This window comes from Leptinotarsa decemlineata, unplaced genomic scaffold (genome assembly GCF_025532065.1).
Source record: "Leptinotarsa decemlineata unplaced genomic scaffold, Ldec_3_MD MMD2_tig00026294_RagTag_RagTag, whole genome shotgun sequence".
Lineage (NCBI taxonomy): Eukaryota > Metazoa > Arthropoda > Insecta > Coleoptera > Chrysomelidae > Leptinotarsa > Leptinotarsa decemlineata.
The window spans coordinates 9,603,815-9,630,516 of record NW_027412674.1 but is presented as its reverse complement, the minus strand read 5'-3'; the positions used below and the strand labels follow the sequence as shown (position 1 = coordinate 9,630,516).

The 26,702-nt window shown below is 34.6% G+C and overlaps 1 protein-coding gene across 4 annotated transcripts in view; it reads left to right on the top strand.

Moving 5' to 3' along the window:
- Positions 1-15,822, top strand: part of AstC-R2 (Allatostatin C receptor 2) — a 649,221-nt gene extending 633,399 nt beyond the window's left edge. For all 4 annotated transcript variants that reach the window (XM_074180323.1, XM_074180325.1, XM_074180324.1 and 1 more), the window contains 3 exons: positions 6,285-7,222; positions 11,034-11,237; positions 14,462-15,822. In XM_074180323.1, the coding sequence (XP_074036424.1) occupies positions 6,330-7,222; positions 11,034-11,237; positions 14,462-14,675 (1,311 nt within the window). In that variant the 5' untranslated portion in view covers positions 6,285-6,329 and the 3' untranslated portion in view covers positions 14,676-15,822. The remainder of the gene's footprint in view (positions 1-6,284; positions 7,223-11,033; positions 11,238-14,461) is intronic.
- The last annotated feature ends 10,880 nt before the right edge of the window (positions 15,823-26,702 follow it).

Below are 26,702 nucleotides of genomic sequence, written 5' to 3'. Positions count from 1 at the left end.
GATTTTCCACCGACAATACTTTGTAGTTGTGGATCAATTTTACTTGTACCAATTATCAAAAGAGATTTAAGATGCTCATCGGTTAATTGAGATCTGTGAACATTCTTTGTGTACTTCATCTTGGAAAACGTTTTCTCACACAAGTAAGTAGTACCAAAAACAGAAAACAACCCACGAGCAAATCTATGCAAATTATCAAATTGTTCCAGTGAAAGACTCTTATAAAATTCCAACAAAGATGAATTTTGATATTTGTTCTTGAGCATATCACTGCACCGTAAATCAATAATTTCCATTTGGACTTCCGGAGCCAGGGTTTCAATGTCAGAATCAAAAGGATTTTGAAAAAGCTTAATTTCATTCGCAATGACATCAAAATCTGAAAAACGAGTATCAAAATTTATCTTCAAAGCACTCAAAGTTTCAATTGCAAAATTAACGTGAAATTCAGTCTCTGTAGTGTGGCTGAATATTTCACATGTTTCAAAATGTGTGAAACATTTTTTACGTAATTGCGATTGAAATAGTATTATTTTCTGCCTGAAGGATTTGATATTGGTGTATAAATCAGGGAGGAGCTGATTTTCTCCTCGCAATCTCAAACTCAGTTCGTTCATATGATTTGCCAAATCGACATAGAAGGCTAACTTCCACATCCATTCACTATTTTCTAAATCGGCAAAAGGGCGCTGCTTCTCATCTAAAAAAAATTCGATCTTTGCTCGAAGTTAAAAAAATCGCTTAAGGACTTTTTCGCAACTAAGCCAGCGTACGGCAGTATGATATGGTAAATCATTTTCTTCAATCTGTTGAAGAAACTCGCGGAATTGTCGGTGATTCAGCCCAGTGGATCTGATGAAGTTAACAACTGATATGAATGGTTTTAAAACTTCAGACATATCCAAACATTTTCCGCACAAGGACTGTTGATGAATGATACAATGTAAGACTAATGGTTTTGAACCACCATCATTTTCTACAGCCTTTGACACAAGTGCAACCACTCCTTTATTTTTAGCATACATATTTTTTTCCTCCATCTGTTGTTATAGATTTCAAATTTCTCCATCGAAGGTTCTTTTTATTAATGGCATTTTCAACTCCCTTAAAAATATCTGCCCCAGTTGTCGTGCCGTGAATACTATCAATATCAAGAAGTTCTTCATACACTTCATAGCTTTTATCTACTCCGCGAATAAAAATCAACACCTGAGCAGTATATGACACATCCGTTGACTCATCCAATGCTAGAGAAAACCGCTCATGAATTTACCTTGTCGGGGCATATTTCTTCGGCTACTGCAATCAAACATTCTTTTATCATTTCTCCATCGGTGAATGGTTTGCCACGTTTTCCGATTTCAAGAGCCACACGAAAGCTGGCGCGAGTTGCAGACTCTTGTTCAGTATTCGCTTTGGTAAACAAGGATTGCTGCGATTTGAGTCCGCGTTTCAAAGCTTCAAATTATTCCTTCCGCAAACTTCCTGTATACTTGGAGTAACTTTGAAGATGTTTCGATTCATAGTGTCGTTTAATGTTATAGTCTTTGAGAACAGCTATGGTTTCATTACAAATTAAACATAGCGCCTTATTGCTGGACTCAATCACAAAATACTGAAAGTTCCATTTTTCTTGAAGCGTTCTGCATTCACTGTCGATTTTTCGCTTCTTTTTCATACTAACAAATCACACATAAAAACAATGAGTCAAATCAAAATACTTTTATTGACGGGTGTTACTTTATTTCACAATAGACAGTTTCGCTTCCTTCGCCTTTCCTACGCAGACTAACTGGCAGTTGCGCCGCTAGCCTTTTTATATGCAATTATTACTGCCATCTCGAGGTGATCGGAATACACTAGCTAGGACCAGAACTTTCTCGAACCAACGCGGTAATTCCAAATATTTAATTACTCCTAATGCCACCTAGCGGGTAGCTGAAAAAAATAGTACATAGTACCACTACTCGCCACAAGATATCATTAAGTGTCACAATACACAATAATAATTGAAATGCAAAAAAAGCGCAAGTGCAAGTTTGCTTAGGTCACGCACTTTGCGACTATCCTAGTCTAGAAATATAGTTAAGTTAATTGGCCCTTGGAACAAACTGAAAAAATCATTATGGCCCGAAGGCTTCAAAGTTTGGAGACCCCTGATCTATTCTGTCCTTTCCAGGAAGGTGGGCAAGTCAGGTCAGGAAACATCTCCTTCATATCGGCAGGTGTAGGCCAAGACTCGCCGAACACACACTCTCTTTGGCAAATTTGAGGTATCTCACGGCGGCCTTCGCGAAGGTTTTGGAAGGTGCAGCGACATTTCAGTCGTTGCGCGGCTTCTTCAACCTTTCTGGGATTCCCTTAGTGGAGATGCACAAGTGAGGGCGCTTTCCTGCAGGGGCAGCCGATTCCTTGCCTTTATTCAAGGCGGAGATCTTGGCGCCCGCCGCAAGAAGGGCCCTTGCTGTTGGAGGTGGGGCGGAGTAGGAAGAGGGTGCACTTATAGTTGCTGTCACTCCTGTCTCTTTCGCTCTCTTTCTACTTTTGGCCTCAGCGCCGCAAATGCGCCGCCTTTGTATTACATCAAGAGGTGATCTGATATGTCCATCCTCATTCCGAGCGGAAGATTGGGGTGGACATTTCTGTCCAGCCTCGGGATTGGTTTTTGTTGTGTCTGTTTTGTTTGTTTTATATATGTGTGTTCCTACGAGTAGCAAGGAAAGAGTTGGTAACCTCTGGCAGAGCCCGGCATTACCAGAGAAAGGCTGATTATAATGAGGTTTTGCCCGGTTCCCCAAGGGAATCGTCCGTAACCTCATATCACCCTGCGACCATTCAGCTATCGGCACCATTCCTCACACCTTAGTTTGGGTAAGCTTGTCCACGGTGGCATGTTTCGCAAAGGCTTTTGGGGAGTTTTAGTTCCCCTCACCCTACTCATTTCTGCCACCGACCAGGAGTTCGGTAATCCCGCCCGTAAGGCCACATATTGGCTTCCCGGACAGGGCCCCCAGTCCCCTGGCCTTTCCCCTATTCACGGCAAATGTGAATGTATAACTTGGGTATCCATTCTATTACTGAACATATAGATAAAGCAAATTTCTTTACATGGACTGAGGATATGGCGCATCGCGGTAGCGTTGAAGTATGCAGCGCATTATTAACAATGTTAGAATATAATTTTCCAAACAAATCCATACCCCACGTAATATTGTGGACTGACTCATGTGCAGGTCAAAATAAAAACTTTTTAATAATATGTTTATACCAGTACCTGATATTCAGATCGCGATTTTGGCGCATTGAAAAAGTTTTACGTCGCCATGAAAACATAAAATATACTTACCTGACGATTATCGAACTATAATGAGCCAATCAAGTAAAAAGAGTCACATTAGAGATATGCTTCAACACTTCAGGAAATTTGATGATTTAGCCACTGAGTTGAATTTAATTAATCGTAGAAAAAACACTCTAAATGAAACCGTTCCATTTAGAGACGGAAAAAAATGGATACGTGTCTGCAAATATGGATTATACTTGTAGGTATAAAGAGAACTATAATCCCAACACTCCTTTTAAAGAAGTGAACTTTATTCGAAACTCACATACACCCCCTCCAGATAATGTTGATATTGGAAGTATTGAAAAAAAAAACTGGTCAGTTGTCAGCTGAAAAAATTGCGAATTTGAAAAGTCAAGTGCAGTATGTTGAAGAACCATTCCGATTTCGATTCCGTGTTAGGAATCACACGTTGAAAGGTAAGACCTCGTTGGTCCTCAGCTCGCACGCTTTTAACGGACTATTTTGGCTAAAATGAAAGTGTTACCAGCGGCGCAAAGGTAAGTGTATATATTATATTAATATTTACTTGACACGAACTTCTTAGCTCGCCTCACATTAACGGCGGTTAATAATTTTTTTAGATTGGAGAGCCTGATCGGAAGAAATTAACTAGTTCTGCTCTTAATGAACCTGGTACCTCAGCCTCAAGCTCCAGCCATACACTAGACAATGTCAACATAGACTGCAGCAGTAAAATGGATATTTCTTTGAACAAAAACAAACGGTTATCGGTCACAGAGAAGTTACATGTTGTGGAAAACTTGTTTTCCAGCGACGACTGATGGAAAACAGGAAAGGAAGTTTTTGTATTCCTGGTTGCAAAAGTATAAGTGGTTGTCATACTCTGAGATAGAAAACCGGACTTACTGCACTTATTGTGTACTCTTTGCTCCAACTGAAGTGGGTATGAGATCATCCCAGAAAACAGGCCAGCTTGTCTCAGAAGAATTCCAAAATTGGAAAAAAGCTATTGAAAAATTCGAGTCACATTCCCAATTACAATACCACAAACATGCCATGATCGTTCTCAACAATTTGAAAACAGTAATAGAAGGGAAGATGAATCCTATAGACAAATCTTTAGATGCAGGCAAAGCCAATCAGGCGAAAGAAAATACAAAAGGTAATTTTTTGTGGACGACAGGGAATATCTCTTCGAGGCCTCAGAGACTATGGAGACTTCAACTTAGATGCAGATGATGAAAAATTAAGAGACCATTTCAAGTCATGTGGTTAAAATGCCCCTTATATATGCTGGAACATCCAGAACCAAATCATTGATGCTTGTGACAAAGTAATAAAAAGTCACATAGTCAAAGATGTTAAAGATGCTACTTTTTTTAGTGTGTTAGCTGATGAGACTACAAACATGTCGTCTCAAGAACAGGTTTCATTGTCTGTGAGGTATGTCTCTCATAACACAAAAGATGGTTGTAAGATTAATGAAAAGTTTTTGCAGTTTATGCCTCTAGAGTCAACGATTGGCGAAGTACTTGGAGAAACACTGTTGAAAGGGCTTGAGAGTGCAATTTCGACATAAAAGATTTGAGAGGACAAGGTCGAAGCGGAAAGGTCAAAGGTGCTCAGGCTGCTATGCAGAAACGTTGCCCGAAGGCAATATATGTACACTGCGCGTCACACAGCCTTAACTCAGCCATTACAAATGCTGCAGAGGTCAGAAATTGTTTTGGCACTGCTGAAAAAATGTGGTCTTTTTTCAACACACCAAAGAGGCAAAATGTTCTCCGTGGAAAAATTGAAACCCTAGCCCTAAAAACTAAGAAACAAAAACTCAAACAGCTTTGCCCAAGAAGATGGGTTCAAAGGCATGATGTTGTCCTCGTCATGAAGAAGCTGTACAACTCTATCATTTCATCGCTAGAAGAAATCAAGTTTTGGGATGATGAGAACACATCTTCAGGGGTCGATGTCCTTTTGACAGGTATATGTCAGTCAAAGTATATCGTAGCTCTAGTATCAGCTCAAAAGCTACTCGGCTACACTTTGATATTGTGTCAAAAGCTACAGTCAAGTGATGCGGATCTCTGGGCTGCTTTGAACTATTCTGGCTATGTACTTCAGAGTATGAAGTCACTAAGAGAAAAAGTTGATGAAGAGTTTTCAGTCTTGTTTCAAGAGACACAAAAAATGACCGAATTGAATGAAACTACTATTGGTGTTGGGCAGACACACAGAAGCAATGTATCAGGAAAGCACATAACAATTTTATAGAATTAACGTATTCATCCCCTGGATAGAAAGTTTTATTTCCTACATCGAAGAACGTCTCTTGAAGCATAAGAACATTTTAAAAGGGTTTCTTTGCTCGCTTCATACTTATCCAGAGAATAGTGGAGAAAGTAAAGAGATGAAAAAGGCGTTTTTGATGTTAATTGAAGTTTATGAAGAAGATTTGGAAAACAACAACTTAAACGTGTTTATGTAAGAAATGGAAGTTTGGCAAGCTTTTCTCAAACGAAACAAAGCACACCACGTCAATGCAATTGATTTTCTAAATATTTGTGATAAAACAATCTTTCCAAACATCCATATCCTACTTAAGATTTTCATCACCATACCTGTATCGACCAGCACAGCAGAGCGCTCCTTTTCCACTCTTCGGAGAATCATGACATACCTAAGAAACACGATGATATAAAAGGAGTTTGTCAAAATAAAACCTAAAATCTTATTTTATCTGATGGGTTTTATCATTCATTCCTATGGTCCCTACTCAAAACTTGCATGTAAAGAGCTTAAATAAACTTAAAGTATTGCCTTAAAATACCGATTATTCTAAGAAATTTTTAAAAAGTTTTCCGTTGGTTGGCCCAGGGTTAGACCCCCTTAATTATTTTCTGAGTGCACCACTGAGCCCATGCATAGCGATTTCGCCAAACTCACGTTTCTCAATAATTATGTATTTTCTGTTTTTCAGGTGTCGTGCATTCAACGAACTATTTCATGTATGTTCTGAAACGAAATGACTGCTTTGTTGAATATAACTGCAAACTCCACAGATTTGGGGTATGACGGTGAGAACCTCTTTCACGTAATTCTTCAAACAGTTCAGACTATCCTCTTCTCAATAGTATGTATGGTTGGATTAGTAGGAAACACCTTAGTCATATACGTCGTCATCCGTTTCTCAAAGATGCAAACTGTGACGAACATGTACATCGTGAATTTGGCCATAGCAGACGAATGTTTCCTCATAGGAATTCCATTTCTAATAGCTACCATCCTGCATCGTAAATGGATTTTCGGAAATTTTGCTTGCAAAGCCTACATGATATCAACCAGTATCAATCAGTTCACCAGCTCTATTCTACTTTGCATCATGAGCGCCGACAGATATATGGCCGTTTGTCACCCCATATCATCCCCAAGATGGAGAACACCCCTCATTTCCAAAGTGGTGTCGTTACTAGCATGGACATTTAGCATCGTTCTCATAATTCCCATCATCCAATATTCTTCAGAAGTAGAATACGACGGAAGAAAGTCATGTGTAATCGAATGGTGTGATGATGATGACAACTCCACCTATTATGACGATTATAACGACAGCTCATATGTTGATTTCAACTATTCTGCTTATGACAACCAAACTTTGGAAGCAGAACCTGTTGGTCCGAAAATATTCACTTTGTATACTTTTTTCTGCAGTTTTGCTATACCTCTAAGCCTCATTCTGATATTTTACTGGTTGGTCATAAAGAAACTCAAAACTGTGGGACCAAAAAACAGATCGAAGGAGAAGAAAAAGTCGCATAGAAAAGTCACCAATTTGGTTCTGACGGTGGTCACCGTATACGTCATTTGTTGGTTGCCGTATTGGATAACACAACTTGCACTAAATGGCAGTGATGGTTTGTAAGTATACATTTTTTATAACGATTCTATATAAATTTTTGTTTTTCTGTACCATCTCGATAATCCAACAAAAATTAGTTGTGTTAATTCACAAATGGAATTGGGGATAACCATGAAGTATCAATTGAAAAGTAGGTAAAAGAAGGTTATTCATCCTTTTTCTTCTAAGGGGGGTGGTGGATTGCTTGACTCTGAAGCATTTCTTTCAATCAGCCAGGGTAGTGTCGTGCGCTACTTCGACTAACCCCCACCCTTCGCCAGGATAGCCCAAAACTGTCTTTCGATGTCTCCCTTCCATTATCCTCTGATGTCCTCTGTCTTCCTCCTCTTTTTTTTCCATTATTTCTCTCAAGAAGGTCTTCCCCTTTTCCAATCAGTTTTATCTCCAATCATTGTATTTATCAAGTTTTCTGGGCTCGAAAAAATTTAGTAAAAAAAGAGGGTTTGGTTTTTTGCAAATATCTCGGAAAATATCAAAGATATTCAAAATTTGAAAGAAGATCCTTGAAGAGGAGGAAATTTCCTAAAAAACAATCCTAGCTTCCGGAACTCTATCACCAATATTTATAATTTTAATTTAGAGGCGAAAATAGCGCTAAAAGCGGGCGATGTGCATCGGAACATTATCGGAACACTTAGTTTAAGAAAACCAAAAAAATTAAATAATTACCATCATTAAGAACTAAAATTTTCAACTAAAATTGGGTCTTTCCACTATCTTTTTAAATAATTAAAATTTAAATATTAAACCATAAAAACTCAATTTAGAGAATATTTTAGTAAACAATTGTCAAAAAATTTGATAAATAATACGGTTAGAGCATTTGTTTAAAATCTTATTTGTTTATTACTAAAAAGAAAACAAAAAAGTTTCGAAGTGTCTTTGTACTATCTGCATTAGTTCATAAGTTATTTTAATAACAAATATTCAGAAGCATGAGGAATTGCCAAACGCAAAAATAGAAAATTATTTAAAAAAATTAAAAATGGAGAAAAAAATTTACGCAAAAAATGACACATGGTTGTTTCTGTTTTTGGTTTTTGGCAATATTTAAAAAAAAATATCGTAAAAATTAATTCGTTTAAAACAAATTGTTTACTAAATGAATAAAGAAAATATAAATAATTCATATCTAGTAGCAAAAAAAATTAATAACCAACAATTGCGTTTTTAAGCAATAAAAAATGTTTTCAAGAAACGATTTTGTTTTTTAAAATCATAATATTCATCACTGATAAAAAAATGAAATGCTTCATTCAAATAGGATACATCCTAATATATACAGCAATCATAGTAATGTTAACGTTAATATACATATAAATACAATAATACAAAAAAGATCTACTTATATTTGTTAATAAGTAGTCTTACCTACGATAATTGAAAATACAAAAAAATAAAATAAAAGATAAAAAAATATCACATAATACCTTAATGGTCATAATTGAAAATTACAAATTTGTCAAAATATGAGGGTAGAAGTTTATGTAATATTTTGTAAATATAAATCATGGTTAAATACGTAAGCCTACTTTCTATAGATAACCATTCTAGAGTATTTAACATTAAAGATATATGGGTACTCCTGTCACATCTCAAAATAATCCTCATTGCGCGATTCTGTAGTTTTTGTAGTGTTCTCATTTTATTCAAATCACTTGTGCATAGAAGAGTGGGACAGTATTCAAAATGTGGTTGTATAATTGTCTTATATACAGTTATCCGTGATTGCATACTCAAGTGTTGATATACTCTTGTGAAAAAATATAATTTCTTCAAATTTTTTTTCTGTATGTTGGTGAAATGGTTATTCATTGATAGATGATTGTCTAACATAAATCCTAGATATTTTAATTCAGTAATGAGCTCAATTTTATTATTTTCTCTTTTTATTTCAATTTGATTCAAATCTAATTCTCTGTATTTAAACGGTGTAGTATCATAGCCATTGTTTTGTTTACATTTAGCTTCAATTTATTAGTTTTCAAATATATAGCAATATTATGCAATGCTTCATTCATTTTTCCCCAAATAGTTTCAAATATCTTGCAAACAATACATTCGTTCATAACAATTTGTCAAACAAATAGAGCTAAAAACTATGAAAAATCATTTTTATGTAACTTTAAATAATATGAATACAAATAAATTTGAATTAAAAAAATTCATTGCTTCAATTGGATTTTTCACTTTTTAACGTCTTTGATTATTAATAACAAAGTGGAAAATCAAAATTTTTCAATTTTTTCAACGGTAATCTTTTTTGAAGGCTTTCGAGAAAAGCTCTATGAAGTGAACAAAATTTGAGGTTTTCAGTTTAAACTGAAAAATGCTTACCCATAGTACTATGCATCAGCTTACAACATTATAACATCGTAAACAAGATTTTTATAGAGATTTATTTGTAGCACTTCACCTTTAGGTTTATTTTATCAAAATTTGAAATAGGTTCAGAATAACATTATAAGTTTGAATTAATCATAAGTTCTGGCCTTATTCGTCCTCTTCACATAACATTAAAATGGAGGTACTACACTATCTAGCTGGACACCACCAAAGACGTTTTCCCTACAATTGAAGAAAAGGAAAGATCAGAAAGATCTGTACTGTACTACCAGTTGGACGTAATAGCATATGCAACAGCAAAGTGAATTGATTCACTATTTTCAACATAAACTACTTATTCACCTGATGTCGTTCTACAACCCTAAAATTAAATTTTAGCTAAAGCAAACCTAACACAAAAAGGCATCCAGAGTATTATCCAATTTCTGGAGCTTCTCAAAGACTTACCTCTAAAGAGGGTACGCAACGGTTTATCTATCAAAAACCGGAAGCCTGGTGGTTTGATTAAGCAGAAAACTGGAATTTCCAGGGCTAGTTCACAAAATAGCCAGAATATTATTTTACTCAATTCAGGAAAAGCAATTATCAACTTCAACAGGAAGAAGAATTCAAATCCAAAAACTGTGTCCCTTCACAACCACCTTGGCACATCTGCCTTGGCAGGAAAAAATATCGAATATCGAATCGAATTCACATCAGTCATCGGACAAATGGAAGGTGAGATATTTAAAATTCCGCATTCATTGGGAGCTGCCAACTAACCATACACAAAAGGGTTTGAATGGTGACCCGTATGAGCTGAGTTCTCTTGGATTTATTTCAAAAATTATAGAAAATAAAAGTAACACAAACTAAACGTTGCAAAACATTTCTATTTCCTTCCCGAATAAGAGAGCCTCCTGATCGGATGTTTGACCAGACATTGTTGGGTCCCATAGAACTTCGGTTTAGGAAACGGTTACGGCACAAACAAAAGCTATAGTTGGAGAAGTCTTTGTGCAAGTGCAGATAGATTCAACATCCTTTAAATATTCCCTGCTAGGGGAAACGATACTGAGAAAATTTCAATTACTGTTCGTCAGTTCAATCAGTTCTTCACACCCATGGAACTATCATCTGCTAAGCCAAACATTTCCAAAGAGATTCATACTCCAAAGTAGGGGTTGAGAGTATCAAGATTCATCCTCATGCTAGTTTTTCCATTTCATCTTTTCTTGATAAGATATCGAATATTTTTTGTTTTTTTTAAGATGCAGTAGCAATTAAAGTTTGACATGTTATAATTAGTTTCTATAGGATGGAAAAATTGAATCAGTGAAAACGGTCTAGAAAAATGTATAGCTTTCTCAAAAACGTTTCATTCATTCACGAATCAAAATAAGATTCCCCAGTTCAGAATTATGAATGATCATCAATTATGAAATCATCATTACAGCAAAGATTGAATAAAAACTTATTTTTCAGATTTTCGACGACATTGCACGTCCTCGTTTCGTGTCTGAGCTACTCCAATTCAGCTGTAAATCCGATACTTTATGCATTTCTGAGCGACAACTTCAAAAAGAGTTTCTTGAAAGCATGCACTTGTGCTGCCAACAAAGAAGTCAACGCAACGCTGCACCTTGAAAACAGCGTGTTTCCAAAGAAGAATAAACAAATTTCTGAAAGGTAATATTATGGTTGCTAAGAGCACAAAGTCACAGCTTCGTTGCGATTTCTTTATTTGCGATTGGTCTTACTTTACCCTTGTTGCCTTATGCTTGTTTGCATTCACGTCGTTCAATGAATGTTAAATATTTGAAATAGATAATTAAAGTCGTTTTATTGGTATTTTGTCGACATGCAGATTTTATATATTACAGAACTACGATAGGTACATAATGTGATACAGCAACGATACATAATGTTTTTAGCATATCATATAAATAAACGGTCTAACTAATGGGTAAACAAATACTTAGACACTTAAAGAACAAAATAGTAAAACAATAACTGATATAGCAAAAACGAATCATTTCATTATATCTTCAAAACCAAGATCAACAACTCTTCTTATACATTGCATTTCTTTAATGCCTCCCCCCTTTTATTTTGAATGAGTCAATTCAAAAAATTGAAATTTGAAATAATAAAATTAATGCGTGAATACTTTATTTTCAAGTGAAATTGACAGATGAATCTCTCAAGATGGCGACTGGGCGCCATCTGAGAAAAAAATTAAAAAGAAAGGGGGGTCGTGTGATACATAATTTTGAAGCTCCTGATGAATACTTCCCAACCCTAGAATATAAAGTCAATATCTTCACCTACTACAAAATGGTGAAACATTTAATAATTTTACAAAGACAGACACATTAATATCGATATTTCTAGAAATATTCCTATCTGCCATATGGCCAATTCCAACAACCCGATAAGGTTTGTTTAGTTATTTTTTGATTACAAAAACGACAAAAAATGTCAGTACGACAATGAACATCATTGTTCAGTTAAAATATTCTCATTTCGTTTTCGGTTTTACTAGTAGAAAGGTACCACGTCAACAATCTCTAAAATGGTCAATTCTCGTCCATTGGAAAAAAAATTTAGGCGATTTTTATTTACGGTGCGATGCGTTACTTTCACGAACCCGAAAAGATTTTCAATAAACGTTTTCTGAATCGTCCTATCTGTAGAAAATATTTCAGGAAAGTTGTATCCAAATTCACAACTACCGGTAGTGTACATAACAAAAAGCCCCCAGGTAATCCGTCCATTCCAGAAGAACACCAAGTGCAAATAATTGGTAAGATGGTAGTAAATCCTGAATACTCTACTCGCGAATGTTTGTGAGGTGTCTCCTTCTACTGTGTGGAGACTTTTGAAGAGGAATAGGTATCATTTATACAAAATTAAAATGGTACACCAATTAAATGAAGATGACCCTGACCGAAGAACAGAATTCTGCGAAATCATGAAGGAAACCATTGTAAGGCATCTTACCTATCTCCACAATATTTATTTTAGTGACGAATGTACATTTTTTCTAAACCGCAATGTTCACAGACAAAATCTCCGTTATTGGAGTGACACCAACCCTCACGTTTTCCGGGAAACACCCAATATTCATAAAAAATTAACGTTTGGCAAGAATATTGGGAAACCATATTGTAGGAACCCTATTTATTGAACTGTATTTGAATATGCTGGAAACTACTGTTGACCCTCTCATCACTGAAATCGTCGAGGCGAACCCTAATGAATTCGATAGGGATATTGTATTCCAACAAGATAGAGCACCACCACATTACTCCAGACAAGTAAAGAGCTATTCAGATACTACTTTTCCCGGTCGTTGGATTTGCCGTCGAAGTCTTACAGAATGGCCTGCCCACTCGCCAGATTTGGCACCTTTGAACTTTTTTTATGGGGCTTTTCGAAGCAGAAGGTGAACAAAACTGAACCTGCTTCAATACTGAATATACGGCAGAAAATAATGAATATTTGTAAAGATATTGACGTTACTGTGTTCGAAAATGTGCGGCGTGAAATATCGGATAGGCTGTTCATATGTCAATAAGTTCAAGGCAACCATACTTTTTAATTTTCATTCGGGAACATAAAATATGCAATAATAAATTGGGAGATGTTTTGCTGATATAGAAATATTAAGTCATTCCAATGAATGAATGAATCTTCATTGAATAGGAAACTTATCCTTATACACATACAATTGAAATAAGAAAAAAATAATAATACCGAAAGGAGATATTACAAACATGTATAATAGGTCCGGTATAGTTTTCGACTCTGAACGAGGTGACCACAACTCTGTCACCGAGTTGGAACCCGTTCAGCAAAAAGCTCAGATAAAACCCGCAGAGATCACCTTACTTCGGAAACTGAGGGGTACATCATGGCTTGCCAGGATTGTGTCTTCAACACCTTGGTCTACCTCAGTCGCGTGATGGGTATAGAGGTTCCTGACACAAGGTGCAGGGCCTGCCGCGAGGCGCCCGATACCCTAATGTACTTGCTATCAGCATGTCCAGCATATGCGGTCTCGGTCTATATCCATCGACATAACGCGGCCCTAAGAGTAATATATTACCATCTACGGCACTATTACGGTATCGACGAGACACCGGTGTTGCCATACGCTCCGGGGGATATTGAATCCGTTGTGGGGAACGAGAAGTGCCGAATTTATTGGAACTATTCGTTCCCCACCCTCAGACTCATACAAGCTAATAAGCCTGATGTAGTCCTTCTCGACCACCAAACCAAAACGATATTTGTCGTGGAGTTTTCAGCTCCTGGCGAGACGAATATCGTCAGAAAAGAGGAGGAAAAACGTATAAAATATCGAGATTTTCTCTTCGAACACCACGGACGCCATCAAGATCACTCTGTCAAGATGGTTATTCTGAATATTGGAGTCCTTGATGAAATTATGCCCTCTCTACTCTCGAATCTTAAAATCATACCGGCTTGCCGCACTAAGGCAGAAATCTTAACCGGACAGCTGCAGAAGGCTGCCATTATTGGCTCTTTGCGCTTGGGCAGAACACATTCTGTTTTTTGGAGTGTCCAACAAGAAAGTATCCAAAACTGTAAGGTCAGGTGACTGCCGGTGGTATCAATGAATTTTTTTGTTGGTTTTGAGTTATGTTGTCAAATAACGCTAGAAAAAAATAAGAAAAAATTTCCGAAATTCAGTTTTTTCCGTTCAGTATTTTATTAAACACAAAAAACGCAACTTTGCCCCAATTTAAGCTTCGACGTATCTCTGGTAATTTAGGAGATCCCAATTGTGGGGACGAATTTGAATTACCCTGTAGATCATGTTCCCTTTTTAGTATTACTCTCCATATAGCCTGTGAAACCTTTCACGTGTTTATGTAATTTTCCAGATTCAAGTCAAGCAAACACAAAGGAACCTCTCTCTGCATCAACAACGATGACGAATGTGACGCTGGACCACTAGTTAGCAAAGGAGATGCATCAACATCAGCCATAACGATGACGAGTCGTAATACTACTCTCTGTGATAGCAGAGATAACGTTTCGAAAAACAATTTGATGAAAAATGGCGGATCCCCTGCATCCCAACCAACTAGTTTATAAATTTTGGGTAGTGTGACTTTTTTATGTGAAATGAAAGATAATTCGTGCTTAATAGATATGGAGGAGACTGAACAGAAGGTTGTATGTTTCTGAATGTTACCCACTCGTTTTAACTGAATGTTTATAAAGAGAAAGAATATTCATGAGAGACGTCTGTTATAATATGATGTCATCAATTTCAGGTGGTGGTCATATTTTATGAAAAAACGTTCATATGAATGTTTGTCCTAACTTGCTTCGTTTCCGAATAACGAAATGTCAAATGTTACTGAAAATATTGTTATTTTATTAATAGTTCAAAACTATTTTCGCCGATTTAATTGAAACTAGGTACGAATGCACTTAATTGAAAAAAAATATTAATTTAATTGTTTGAGCTAGATTAAGATTTCATACAGACGCCCTGAAAAAAAAATCTGATCTAGGTGATTGCGTAAGATATTCAATATCTTCTCGCGCAAGATTATCTATCTACTTTGTATCCGCGGCAAGCCTCTTATTCACAGAATGTCTTAGTTCAAACAATAAAACAAATTAGTTTTTAATTTTAAGTGCGTTTGTATGAAGCTCTTTTTCAAAAATATTTCCCCATTTCTACTTCACTGACTCTGATTCGATAAAGTAAAGCTATTTCAAATAATATCAAACTTAGCGAAAATAGTGGCTCACAATAATTTTGTCCGTTAATATCAATCAAGTAACTGTCTGCGCCGCCACTGGAATTAACATTCCAAATCTATTTTCATAAAGATAAGCTTCTTGTTACTCACAATAAACACATGTAGTTTAATCAAAATCGGCGTAGATAATTGTGAGTTATTATTGAAATAACAATATTTTTGGTAAAACTCCGACTCCGGGTTACTGGGAAACAAAGCAAGTTGGGACACAAGTTCATATGAACTTTTTTTTATAAAATATGACAAGTAATCACCACCTGAAATAAATGGCACCATTTGAAATACACCCGTATAACTAGAGATTTCCACAAGTGATCATTGGTCAGATTTTATACTTCTAGAATGTTTTGAAATGTATTTAAATTCACAATACAATATACAGGGCTTTTCATGATGAGCGTTAATTAGCCGTTTCTGACAAACTATTTAACGGATCAACCTGAAAATTTCACAGTATGCATAAATCAATTTGACCTACACGACTAAAATATTTCAGACGAAGCGACGTTGTCGTTTCTATTATAAAGTAGCGGCTTCTTTGATTTTTCAAATGGAACACCCCGTATATAATATCATATTATGATTCATCATCACTTTGTCAACAAATTCATATACTATTTCCCTATACCTATTTATTACCGTTTAGAAGATATAAATTAATTTCGATATTTTTTTTACCAAACATGAACTTTTATAAATGCTGATAATCTTGAACTCTCTTGCACTAAAACGATCAAATTTGAAATAGAGTGGAGTGATACTATGAGGATCATATTTTCATTTGCCTCATACAGGGTCTTCAAAAAATGCAGATACTTTGATCTCATGAAAAAATGAGTGGAACTCAATTTTTTCAAATGGAACACCCTGTATATTTCAACATTTTTGAGCTCTACATCCAATTTTAGATTAACTTTGTTCAGATAATACTATTTCTATTTTGAACCGTTTTCGAGATAAACTGTTTCAAACGGAAACTGACGTGGTTTTCTTGCTCGTTTTTTTGAATTCATCACTTATTTTGGATATTCAACATTTTTTTATACTTAGTAATATTTCTTTTTGATCCAGTTTTTTAACTGTCTCAGATCAGTCAATTCGAAATTGATATGTACCTACCTTAGAAAAAGTTACAATTTGTATACATTGAGGTATTGGTCTCTAACGTACAACAGTACACATTAATATTTTTTAATAGTGTGCTTTGAAAAAATAAATAAACCAATTAGTTAACGTTAGACTTTCGTTGGTGGTTTTGACTGATTGTGATAGCTACCAATTATAATAGAATAATGTCAAGATTAGGTTACAGTAATGAAGATTTCTTAAATTTATTAATAATTTATGGTGAGTGCAATAAAATTGCAAGTAGAACATGCCGCGTATTTAATGAAAGATATCCACAACTTCCGAAGCCGAATAATGATGTGATAAATCGACTACTAAAAAAAAATCATTCGTAAGAGAATAAAGTGGATGATGATGACAATGGTATAACAGTTTTGGGATACTTTCATGCATTTCCAAATGCTTCTCTGCACGAGGCTGAAAAGGAGATAGGTATACCCTACGTGACAATTTGTCGAATTCTCAATAAGCATAAATGGCATCCGTATAACTTCTACTGTGTCCAACATTTGAAAGAGACTGATTTACCTCGTAGAGTGGAATTCTTTGAATGATTACTTGTCAAGACTCAAGAGGATGAACATTTCCTTAACAATATCATATGGACAGATGAGGCCATATGATATTGTTGAGGCCAACAGTCATTATTGGGCGCCAGAAAATCCCCATGTTGTCCCCCAAATGGGTTTTCAAGAAAGATGGCAATTCAATGTATTTTGTGCCATAAAGAATAAGTCAATTTTTTATATCGAGTTTTATGATGATAATTTGAATGCATCAAAATATGAAGATTTACTGAGGAATGGAATTCAAATGGTTTTAAATAATAGACCAGGAAGAGAACGTGTATGGTACCAAATGGATGGTGCTCCACCCCATAATTCTCATTCAGTCAGCGAAGCTTTAACCGAAATCTTCGAAGACAGATGGATTGGTAATAATGGACCTTTTCGTTGGCCTCCTAGAACACCAGATGGCAATCCATTAGGTTATTTCGTGTGGGGTTTCATTAAAAATATGGTTTACTCTACTCCTATAACAACAATAGAAGATATGAAATCGAGAGTTGCAACTGCTTTCAATAATTTGACTCCAGACTTGATCAGAAGCGGTACACATGACAATCTTTTGAAGAGATTACATGTTTGTTTAAGTAGAGGTGTTTGAAGATATTTTGAAATACACTGACGATTAAATTAACTCATTAATTTATGGGTTTATTATTTTCAGTTCGTGTTTCAGCGTTAATAAAACTATTGTTTGAAGAGAAGTTTCATTCGATGGTTGAGGAGTATTTCAATAATTATTTTTTCATTATAGTATCTGTGACTAATTGAGAAACATCAAACGAAATCTGTTTTTCAAAAATGAGTGATGAACAAGGAAACCATGTCAATTTCCGTTGAAAACAGTTTATCTCGAAAACGGTTCAAAATAGAAATAGTATTATCCGAACAAAGTTGATCTAAAATTGGATATAGAGCTCAAAAATGTTGAAATATACAGGGTGTTCCATTTGAAAAATTGAGTTCCACTCATTTTTTCATGAGATCAAAGTATCTGCATTTTTTGAAGACCCTGTATGAGGCAAATGAAAATGTGACTCGGAGTGAAGATCCTCATAGTATCACTCCACTCGATTTCAAATTTGATCGTTTTAGTGCAAGAGAGTTCAAAATTATCAGCATTTATAAAAGTTCATGTTTGGTAAAAAAAATATCGAAATTAATTTATATCTTCTAAACGGTTATAGATAGGTATAGGGAAATATATATGAATTTGTTTACAAAGTGATAATGAATCATAATATGATATTATATACGGGGTGTTCTATTTGAAAAATCAAAGAAGCCGCTACTTTATAGTAGAAGCGACAACGCCGCTCCGTCTAAAATATTTCAGGCGTGTAGGTCATATTGACTTATGCATACTGTGGAATTTTCAGGTTGATCCGTTGAATAGTTTTCCAGAAACAGCTAATTAACGCTCATCATGAAAAGCCCTGTATGCTCCACTCCACTCCACGCACATTGCCGTAAGGTTTTTTCATTGTGTTTCGGGGAAGTTTCTTCAATTTTCTCTTTCAAGCACTTAGTTTGTTTTTCCAAGGACTTGATAAAATTTCCAAAGAAGACTATGGCAAAACCTGGAAACCAACCAAAACATTGACGCTAGCCGTGAAAGCCTACATTCCTATATTAACCCTAGTTAGAGCTTGATATAATTCATTTCATGTATTGTTTGAATGTGGAGTATCAAAATTCATTTGCTTCATTTATGAAAGTTATTTAATTTTCCAATCATTATGCAGTGAATAGACGGAATGAGATATTCAGCATTTCAAAACATTTCTAGCGAATTGTGGAACTAGGGAACTGGAGTGCGAAATGGAATCATTCGGAATATGTTTTTCAAAATCAATTCAAAATGTTATTTACAGAAATGACAGTCAGTGCATAATAGACAGTCTCCCATCATGTTGATTGTTCTTGAAATATATAGCTTTTATGGAAAGAAGCAGGGTATCATCATCATTAAATGATGAAAATTGTTTTGATTTATGGAGTTGTTGTACTTATATTTATTTGAATGTCTATGAAAGGTGAGTCAAAAGTATGGATCTTCTCATTTCTCTCAGTATATGACTTCCCAAATATTAAAATCTTGTAAAGATGAATGATTGGTACTTTTTTATAATAACCAAGGCGACATTACACTGATATAGAAAATAGGTATTATATTTTTCCATTATGTATGTATCAATTTGCTGTATAAGAATGTCAAATCAGGAAGTCAATCCAAATTCATCAGGACATAATATCCTTATAATTAGAAGCGAATGAAAATATTTGTACTCTTGACTCATAACACTACAATATATCAATGTGTATAGTGTATAAAGAAAAAGCAAGTTTTTCATAGGATTTTATATAATGAGCCCATAAAATCTTATGACTGTATTTACTTTTTCATTCTACAGCATAAATGTAGAAAACTATTTTGAACTGTCAATATAATTTTCTAGGAATTTGACGGTATAGTCTTTTCAATTTTCACGTGAACCTCTGATGAACAATATTATTGTATGACATATCATTTCCATTACAAATCAAAATAGTTTTCCATTGTGAAGCCAATAAATGGTCTGCAGTAATCAATTCTGCATCATTGTTTCTGAATGTTTTTAACCAAAATGTACATAATATTTGATGTTTTCTGTTACAATCTGTGATATTAACATAGTGTTAATTCTCGTGAAAAATTGTATATAATCACACAATTCGAAAGAATGTATTCTCAGAAATGGCACTCTTATATTTTTTAATAATCAATATTCTCAAATGAGTCTCAAAGTCTCTATATGTTTATTCATATGAATTAGTTAAGTCCTATGGAAAAAAATAAATGTCTAGGTGTGAATGTATACAATAAATTTACTGTATAATAAAGTATTGCAAAAAATGGCTTTCAGTTAATACTTTCATTCAGTATACTTAAAGTATGATTCAAGTGATTTTTTTTAAAACAAGTTCGATGTAATTATTATCAAATGGAATGTAGGTACTTCTTTAACAAATGATGCTCTTCATAGTACAGTCAGTCACTTATAAAATACAAAACAAAAAATATATAAAAATAGAAACAAGTCACATTTTGAAAACAAAAAACTAGAAAACAAGACGAATTATTGATGACTATTACTTGAAATATATTCACTACATTTTTTTTGAATGAATTTAATGAATCACAGCTTTTTATATGACTTGACAAATTATTAAATGCAATCAGACCAAAACTATACAACGAGTCACAACCTAAATATTCTCTGTTGATATAAAAATGTCCTATTCTATTTCTAGTGTAGTGTGTATGGATACTACTTGTGTAGGTTAACTGATCACTCAGATAATTTGGCAATATATTGTGTTCAATTTTAAATATTAGTATATTCAGTGTTATCCTTTGTTTAGCAGACATAAGAGACAGTGTTTCCAACGTGTATTCTACAGATGTGCGTTTATTACAACTTAATATTGCCCTCATGGATCTGTTTTGAAGTTTCTGTAGTCTGTTTTGATTTTCATTGCTCACAAAATAGAGTAATGTACTGCAATAGTCAAAGTGGGGTGCTATTATTGATTTATAAATTGTTAATTTTGCATATTCACTTATTTTATTTTTCAATCTATATAAAAGATGAATTGTTGTGGCTATTTTCTTCTGAATATAACTACAGTGCGCATTAAGGTTCAATTCTTGATCATATACCTACCGCTTCCAGATATTTAAAAGTTGTTACCCTTTTAATGATGACATTATCAATATAAAGATTCAATGACAGCTGTTCATCTTGCAGTTGTCTTGAACGATATTTGCTACCTATTAACATGCATTTTATTTTATTAAATTCAACTTGAGGCCGTTGTCACATAACCACTCGTTTATATTTGATAGTTCCTCATTCAAACATTCTGAGATTTCATTTGTTGTCCCAGAACAGTACAACATACTGTCGTCAGCAAACAATTTTATCTTACACCTTTTAACATTTATCACAATATCATTTTATCATTTATGTACAGCAAGAATAGCAGTGGACCCAATACTGACCCTTGAGGGAGTCCTGAAATTACATTTACAGTACTGGATGTCACTTGATTAAATTTAACTAGCTGCGTCCGATATGTGAAGTAATTTGTGAACCATTTTAATACTTTATAATCTAGTCCAGGGGTCTCCAAACTACGGTCCGCGGGCCAAATCCAGCCCGCCAGTGTCATCAATCTGGCCCGCGACAGCCAATGATTACCTAATTGTTGTTACTATTGCTGTGATAAGTTGAAGAAGAAAACACAGAATGATAATTACTCGGTTTTATTTACTTGCAAGGTGAAACTTAACGACAGAAATTATGACAAAGAAAACTTAACTTAAGTATCTGAGTTTAAGCATATCAATAACTAACAGTAATTGAAATGAATCACAGTAAAACAAAAACACTAATGAGATTTATGTAATTGTGACTTTCCACCGACAATATTTTGTAATTGTGGATCAATTTTACTTGTACCAATTATCAAAAGAGATTTAAGATGCTCATCGGTTAATTGAGATCTGTAAACATTCTTTGTGTACTTCATCTTGGAAAACGTTTTCTCACACAAGTAAGTAGTACCAAAAACAGAAAACAACCCACGAGCAAATCTATGCAAATTATCAAATTGTTCCAGTGAAAGACTCTTATAAAATTCCAACAAAGATGAATTTTGATATTTGTTCTTAAGCACATCACTGCACCGTAAATCAATAATTTCCATTTGGACTTCCGGAGCCAGAGTTTCAATGTCAGAATCAAAAAGATTTTGAAAAAGCTTAATTTCATTCGCAATGACATCAAAATCTAAAAAACGAGTATCAAAATTTATCTTCAACGCACTCAAAGTTTCGATTGCAAAATTGATGGGAAATTCAGTCTCTGTAGTGTGACTGAATATTTCACATGTTTCAAAATGTGTGAAACATTTTTTACGTAATTGCGATTGAAATAGTATTATTTTCTGTCTGAAGGATTTGATATTGGTGTATAAATCAGGGAGAAGCTGATTTTCTCCTTGCAATCTCAAATTCAGTTCGTTCATATGATTTGTCAAATCGACATAGAAGGCTAACTTCCACATCCATTCACTATTTTCTAAATCGGCAAAAGGGAGCTGCTTCTCATTTAAAAAAAATTCGATTTCTGCTCGAAGTTCAAAAAAGCGCTTAAGGACTTTTCCGCAACTAAGCCAGCGTACGGCAGTATGATATAGTAAATCATTTTCTCCACTCTGTTGAATAAACTCGCAGAATTGTCGGTGATTCAGCCCAGTGGATCTGATGAAGTTAACAACTGCTACGACTGGTTTTAGAACTTCAGACATATCCAAACATTTTTCGCACAAGGATTGTTGATGAATGATACAATGTAAGACTAATGGTTTTGAACCACCATCATTTTCTACAGCCTTTAACACAAGTGCAACCACTCCTTTATTTTTACCATACATATTTTTGCCTCCATCAGTTGTTATAGATTTCAAATTTCTCCATCGAAGGTTCTTTTTATTAATGGCATTTTCAACTCCCTTAAAATATCTGCCCCAGTTGTCGTGCCGTGAATACTATCAATATCAAGAAGTTCTTCATACACTTCATAGCTTTTATCTACTCAACTTCTGAGCAGTATCTGACACATCCGTTGACTCATCAAATGCTAGAGAAAACCACTCATGATGTCCATTTTTGTCAGACAGTTGAGATGATAAATTTACCTATTTGGGGCATATTTCTTCGGCTACTGCAATCAAGCATTCTTTTATGATTTCTCCATCGGTGAATGGTTTGCCACGTTTTCCAATTTCTAGAGCCACACGAAAGCTGGCGCGAGTTGCAGACTCTTGTTCAGTATTCGCGTTTCAAAGCTTCAAATTTTTCCTTCCGCAAACTTCCTGTATACTTGGAGTAATTTTGAAGATTTTTCGATTCATAGTGTCGTTTAATGTTATAGTCTTTGAGAATTGCTATGGTTTCATTGCAAATTAAACATAGCGCCTTATTACTGGACTCAATCACAAAATACTGAAAGTTCCATTTTTCTTGGAACGTTCTGTATTCACTGTCGATTTTTCGCTTCTTTTCCTTACTAACAAATCACACATAAAACAATAAGTCAAATCAAAATACTTTTATTGACGGGTGTTACTTTATTTCACAATGGACAGTTTCGCTTCCTTCGCGTTTCCTACGCATACTAACTCGCAGTTAGAATCGGAGTTTTTTTATTATGTTAAAACTGGTAGTGCACTTTGGATTTTCTCTTTCAGAGTGTTCCAGTCTCAATCTTTGAAAAAAACAACCGTGTCATCATCAAAGCCAGTTATATATCCAGGAATGGGTAGGTTAAACATTTCATTGATATAAAGTATGAAAAGAATAGGTCCTGAAACAGTGCCCTGTGGAACTCCATAACGAATAGCTTTATTGTTACTCAGGTTGTTATCTATTTGTACACATTGTTGCCGATTATTCAAATAGCTATTTATTGAATCCCATGATTTTCCCCTGAATCCTATATTTTCGAGGGACTTCATCAAATATGGATGGCTCACAGTATCGATCCAACTTACTTCAAATGTAAACAAACTCTCCATAACCCTCATTACCCGCCACCTCCCTTCACCAATAATTTGTACAGAAAAGGATAGTATGATACCCGCTTCAAAATACATGTATTGTATTAGTATAGGCATTGCAACTCTATGTCTTATTATTACTTTGAGAGAAAACTCAATGTCAAATAATTTGTGTAATTGATGACTTGTTTTATTTTGTGAAATGTCTGATTTCCATTAATATTTCAATTTTTACGACCGGTTTTGGGTTTTATTCATTATCAAGTATAAGTATTCTTGATCACTCTAATGAAATGAATAAAAAAACTTTTATCAATTTCCACTAGTTAGGATTATGAAGTTTCCTGGTAATTTCTTCCACATTGCCATCAAACTTTTCACTCAGTTCTTTGTGACACCTCCACATTAGGTCGCGCGATTGCCGCGAGGCTCTTTTTCGTATGGAAGTCGCGCGGCAGCACCGCGACCCAATGTGAAGACACTCTTAGAGCGTTCTTTCACTTATAAAATGTCATCACCAAAGTATGCACCATATGAGAAACTTATTTATTAAGGGTTTTTCGACAAAAAGTTATTCTTGATAAAAGTTTGTGCATCCCCTAAAACTAAACATGCACCAACAAAATACAGTACAACATACGTAATATACGAGAAGCCTTCAAATATTTGATTTTTTGACAGGAGTAAAGTACTCTTATTTTGAAAAATCTCGGGAAATGTTATTTAGAAAAGTTATTGAGCATTGAAAAATACACCTATTTTAAGTTATGGCCATCTAATTGAAGTTTTATTTTTTAACCCTTTTTTTTTAAATGGGGACTACGAAAAACAAATTTTTGATAAAATGATAAATAGACAGCATCCTGTATAAGACGGTGGTTCATTTTAAAAATATTACATTGTAATATTACAAATTACACGGTCAATTGTTCTGAAAAGTGAATTAATTTTCAAAAGTTTTTGGTGCAAAGTTATTATTTTTTGTTAACACCGAAAATTACTCAAAATTATACAGTATTGTAATAAGAACTTAATATTCAATAATATCAAATCACAAAACATCAAAATAAAATAGGCATTTCGGGCAAACTCATTGATTTTCTGGAGATTCAACTTAAAACACTTTTTTTGTGCATGTTTAGTTTTAGGGGATGCACAAACTTTTATCAAGAATAACTTTCTGTCAAAAAACCCTTAATAAATAAGTTTCCTATATGGTGCATACTTTGAGGATGACACTGTATGTATTCAGTTCATTTCGTTATTAATTTTGCACTAGCTATGCCGGCGATGTTGTTGGCGTTGGAGTTGATATCGAAAAAAACAATCATACATATTGTTCATTAGAATATTTATTGGAAATAAATAATTTTTAAACATAGGTAGGGAAGAGATTTTGAATTTCTAACAGATATTCTATCAAATAGGGTATCACACCTTGATGATAGTAGGTACTGCCTGGATTAAAAACTTCGGATTGCAGAGCAGCAACTGTTGGAAAATTTGACATAATAGAAGTTTTATCTGTAGGTACTGAAGTCACAAACAAGAATAAAGTATTTGCAGTTTTTCAGTTTGTCAATTACTGCCTCAAGCAAATTTTTGTAAATATCTTAACACGGTGGCGATAGATGGATTCAGAAAGCGTAAGCTTTTTCACTCCTGCCATTATTTGTTTACTATTTGAAAAATTTTGAAATAATGTTTGAGAAACAATTATCATAATACTCTTTCATCAATTCAGCATCAGTAAAGGGTGTCATCCGTTTTGCAAGAATATTAAATACTTGGTATAGTCTATCCATTCCCAATTGGAACGGCAATAAAAATAAGAGCACTACGAGGGGTGTTCATAATCACTGCCCGGTAAATGGAAAATGTATAAACTACCAGTGCTTTTATGTTCAATGCGTCCCTGGTACAGTCATAAACATTTCTGGCCCCTAGTCGCCCAGATAGTGAGTAAACGTGCTATCAAATGTAGTTGAGGAATGAAGGCTCGACTAGCTGGACTGGCTGAATACTAATTATTTGGCCGTTTCACAATATTTCTTTATCAGTGCCGAGTGTTCGTGGGGTTAGGTGAGATAGTGAGTGGTTTTGCAAATCGATTTTTGAAAACTTTTTCTAGAGATCAATTACCCTAACACCAAACTGATATTTTTGCACTCGACGCGCGTTTCGCTAACAAGGTTAGCATCTTCAGAAGAAGCAAATTGATACTGAATTTAAAGACAAGGGTTAGGTGTTTATATACCTAAAGTTTTTTGGTCCGACGTGGACTTTGTTTGTTAAATGATGATTATCCTAATTGATTTTTCGGTAATTAACTAGTGGAACCACTACCTGCAAATGAATTTGTCAACAATATACCTCTATACAAACGTATAAAAAAGAGACAAAAATTAATGATGAAGATGGCATTGAACAGGGATGGGAAGAAGGTTTTGATTACATTTTTCCTGAAGATGAGGCTAACAGACCTGGTTCAAAATTCATGGCATTGGTCAAAAATTGGAAAACCGCTCAATATCCTATTTAATCATTTATGTAATTGAGAAGTTTCATTACGACTATATTGAAATATTTTATATTGTATTTATATGTGTTTGATCGAATTCTTTGTCGAATACAATTGGAAAATAAAAGATTTAGCATAGTTTTTAGTGTTTTTTACTCGCTTTTGAGGGTGCGCATCCCTGTTCAGACAATAATACAATGATGAATTGTGGATTGTTATCTCCTCATCCTTGTATTTGGAAGTCCTAGGAATGGTAGGAGAACAGATATTGCCAACTTAGGGTGATTAAGATTGAAATTCCATGAATTTAAGGAAATATCGTGAATTTTATGAATGAATTTTTAGATTGTAATTCTGAGAATCATAGAATTTTACAAAATTAAAAATGGTAGTAGAAGAAAAAAACAAAATTCTAAAAATTTAAGGAAATATTGTGATTGAATCACATAAATCGAGAATTGCTCTTATGCGACCATCTATCAAATGTCATCGAACAAGTCAACTGTCAACTTGTAGCGTGTAAAAG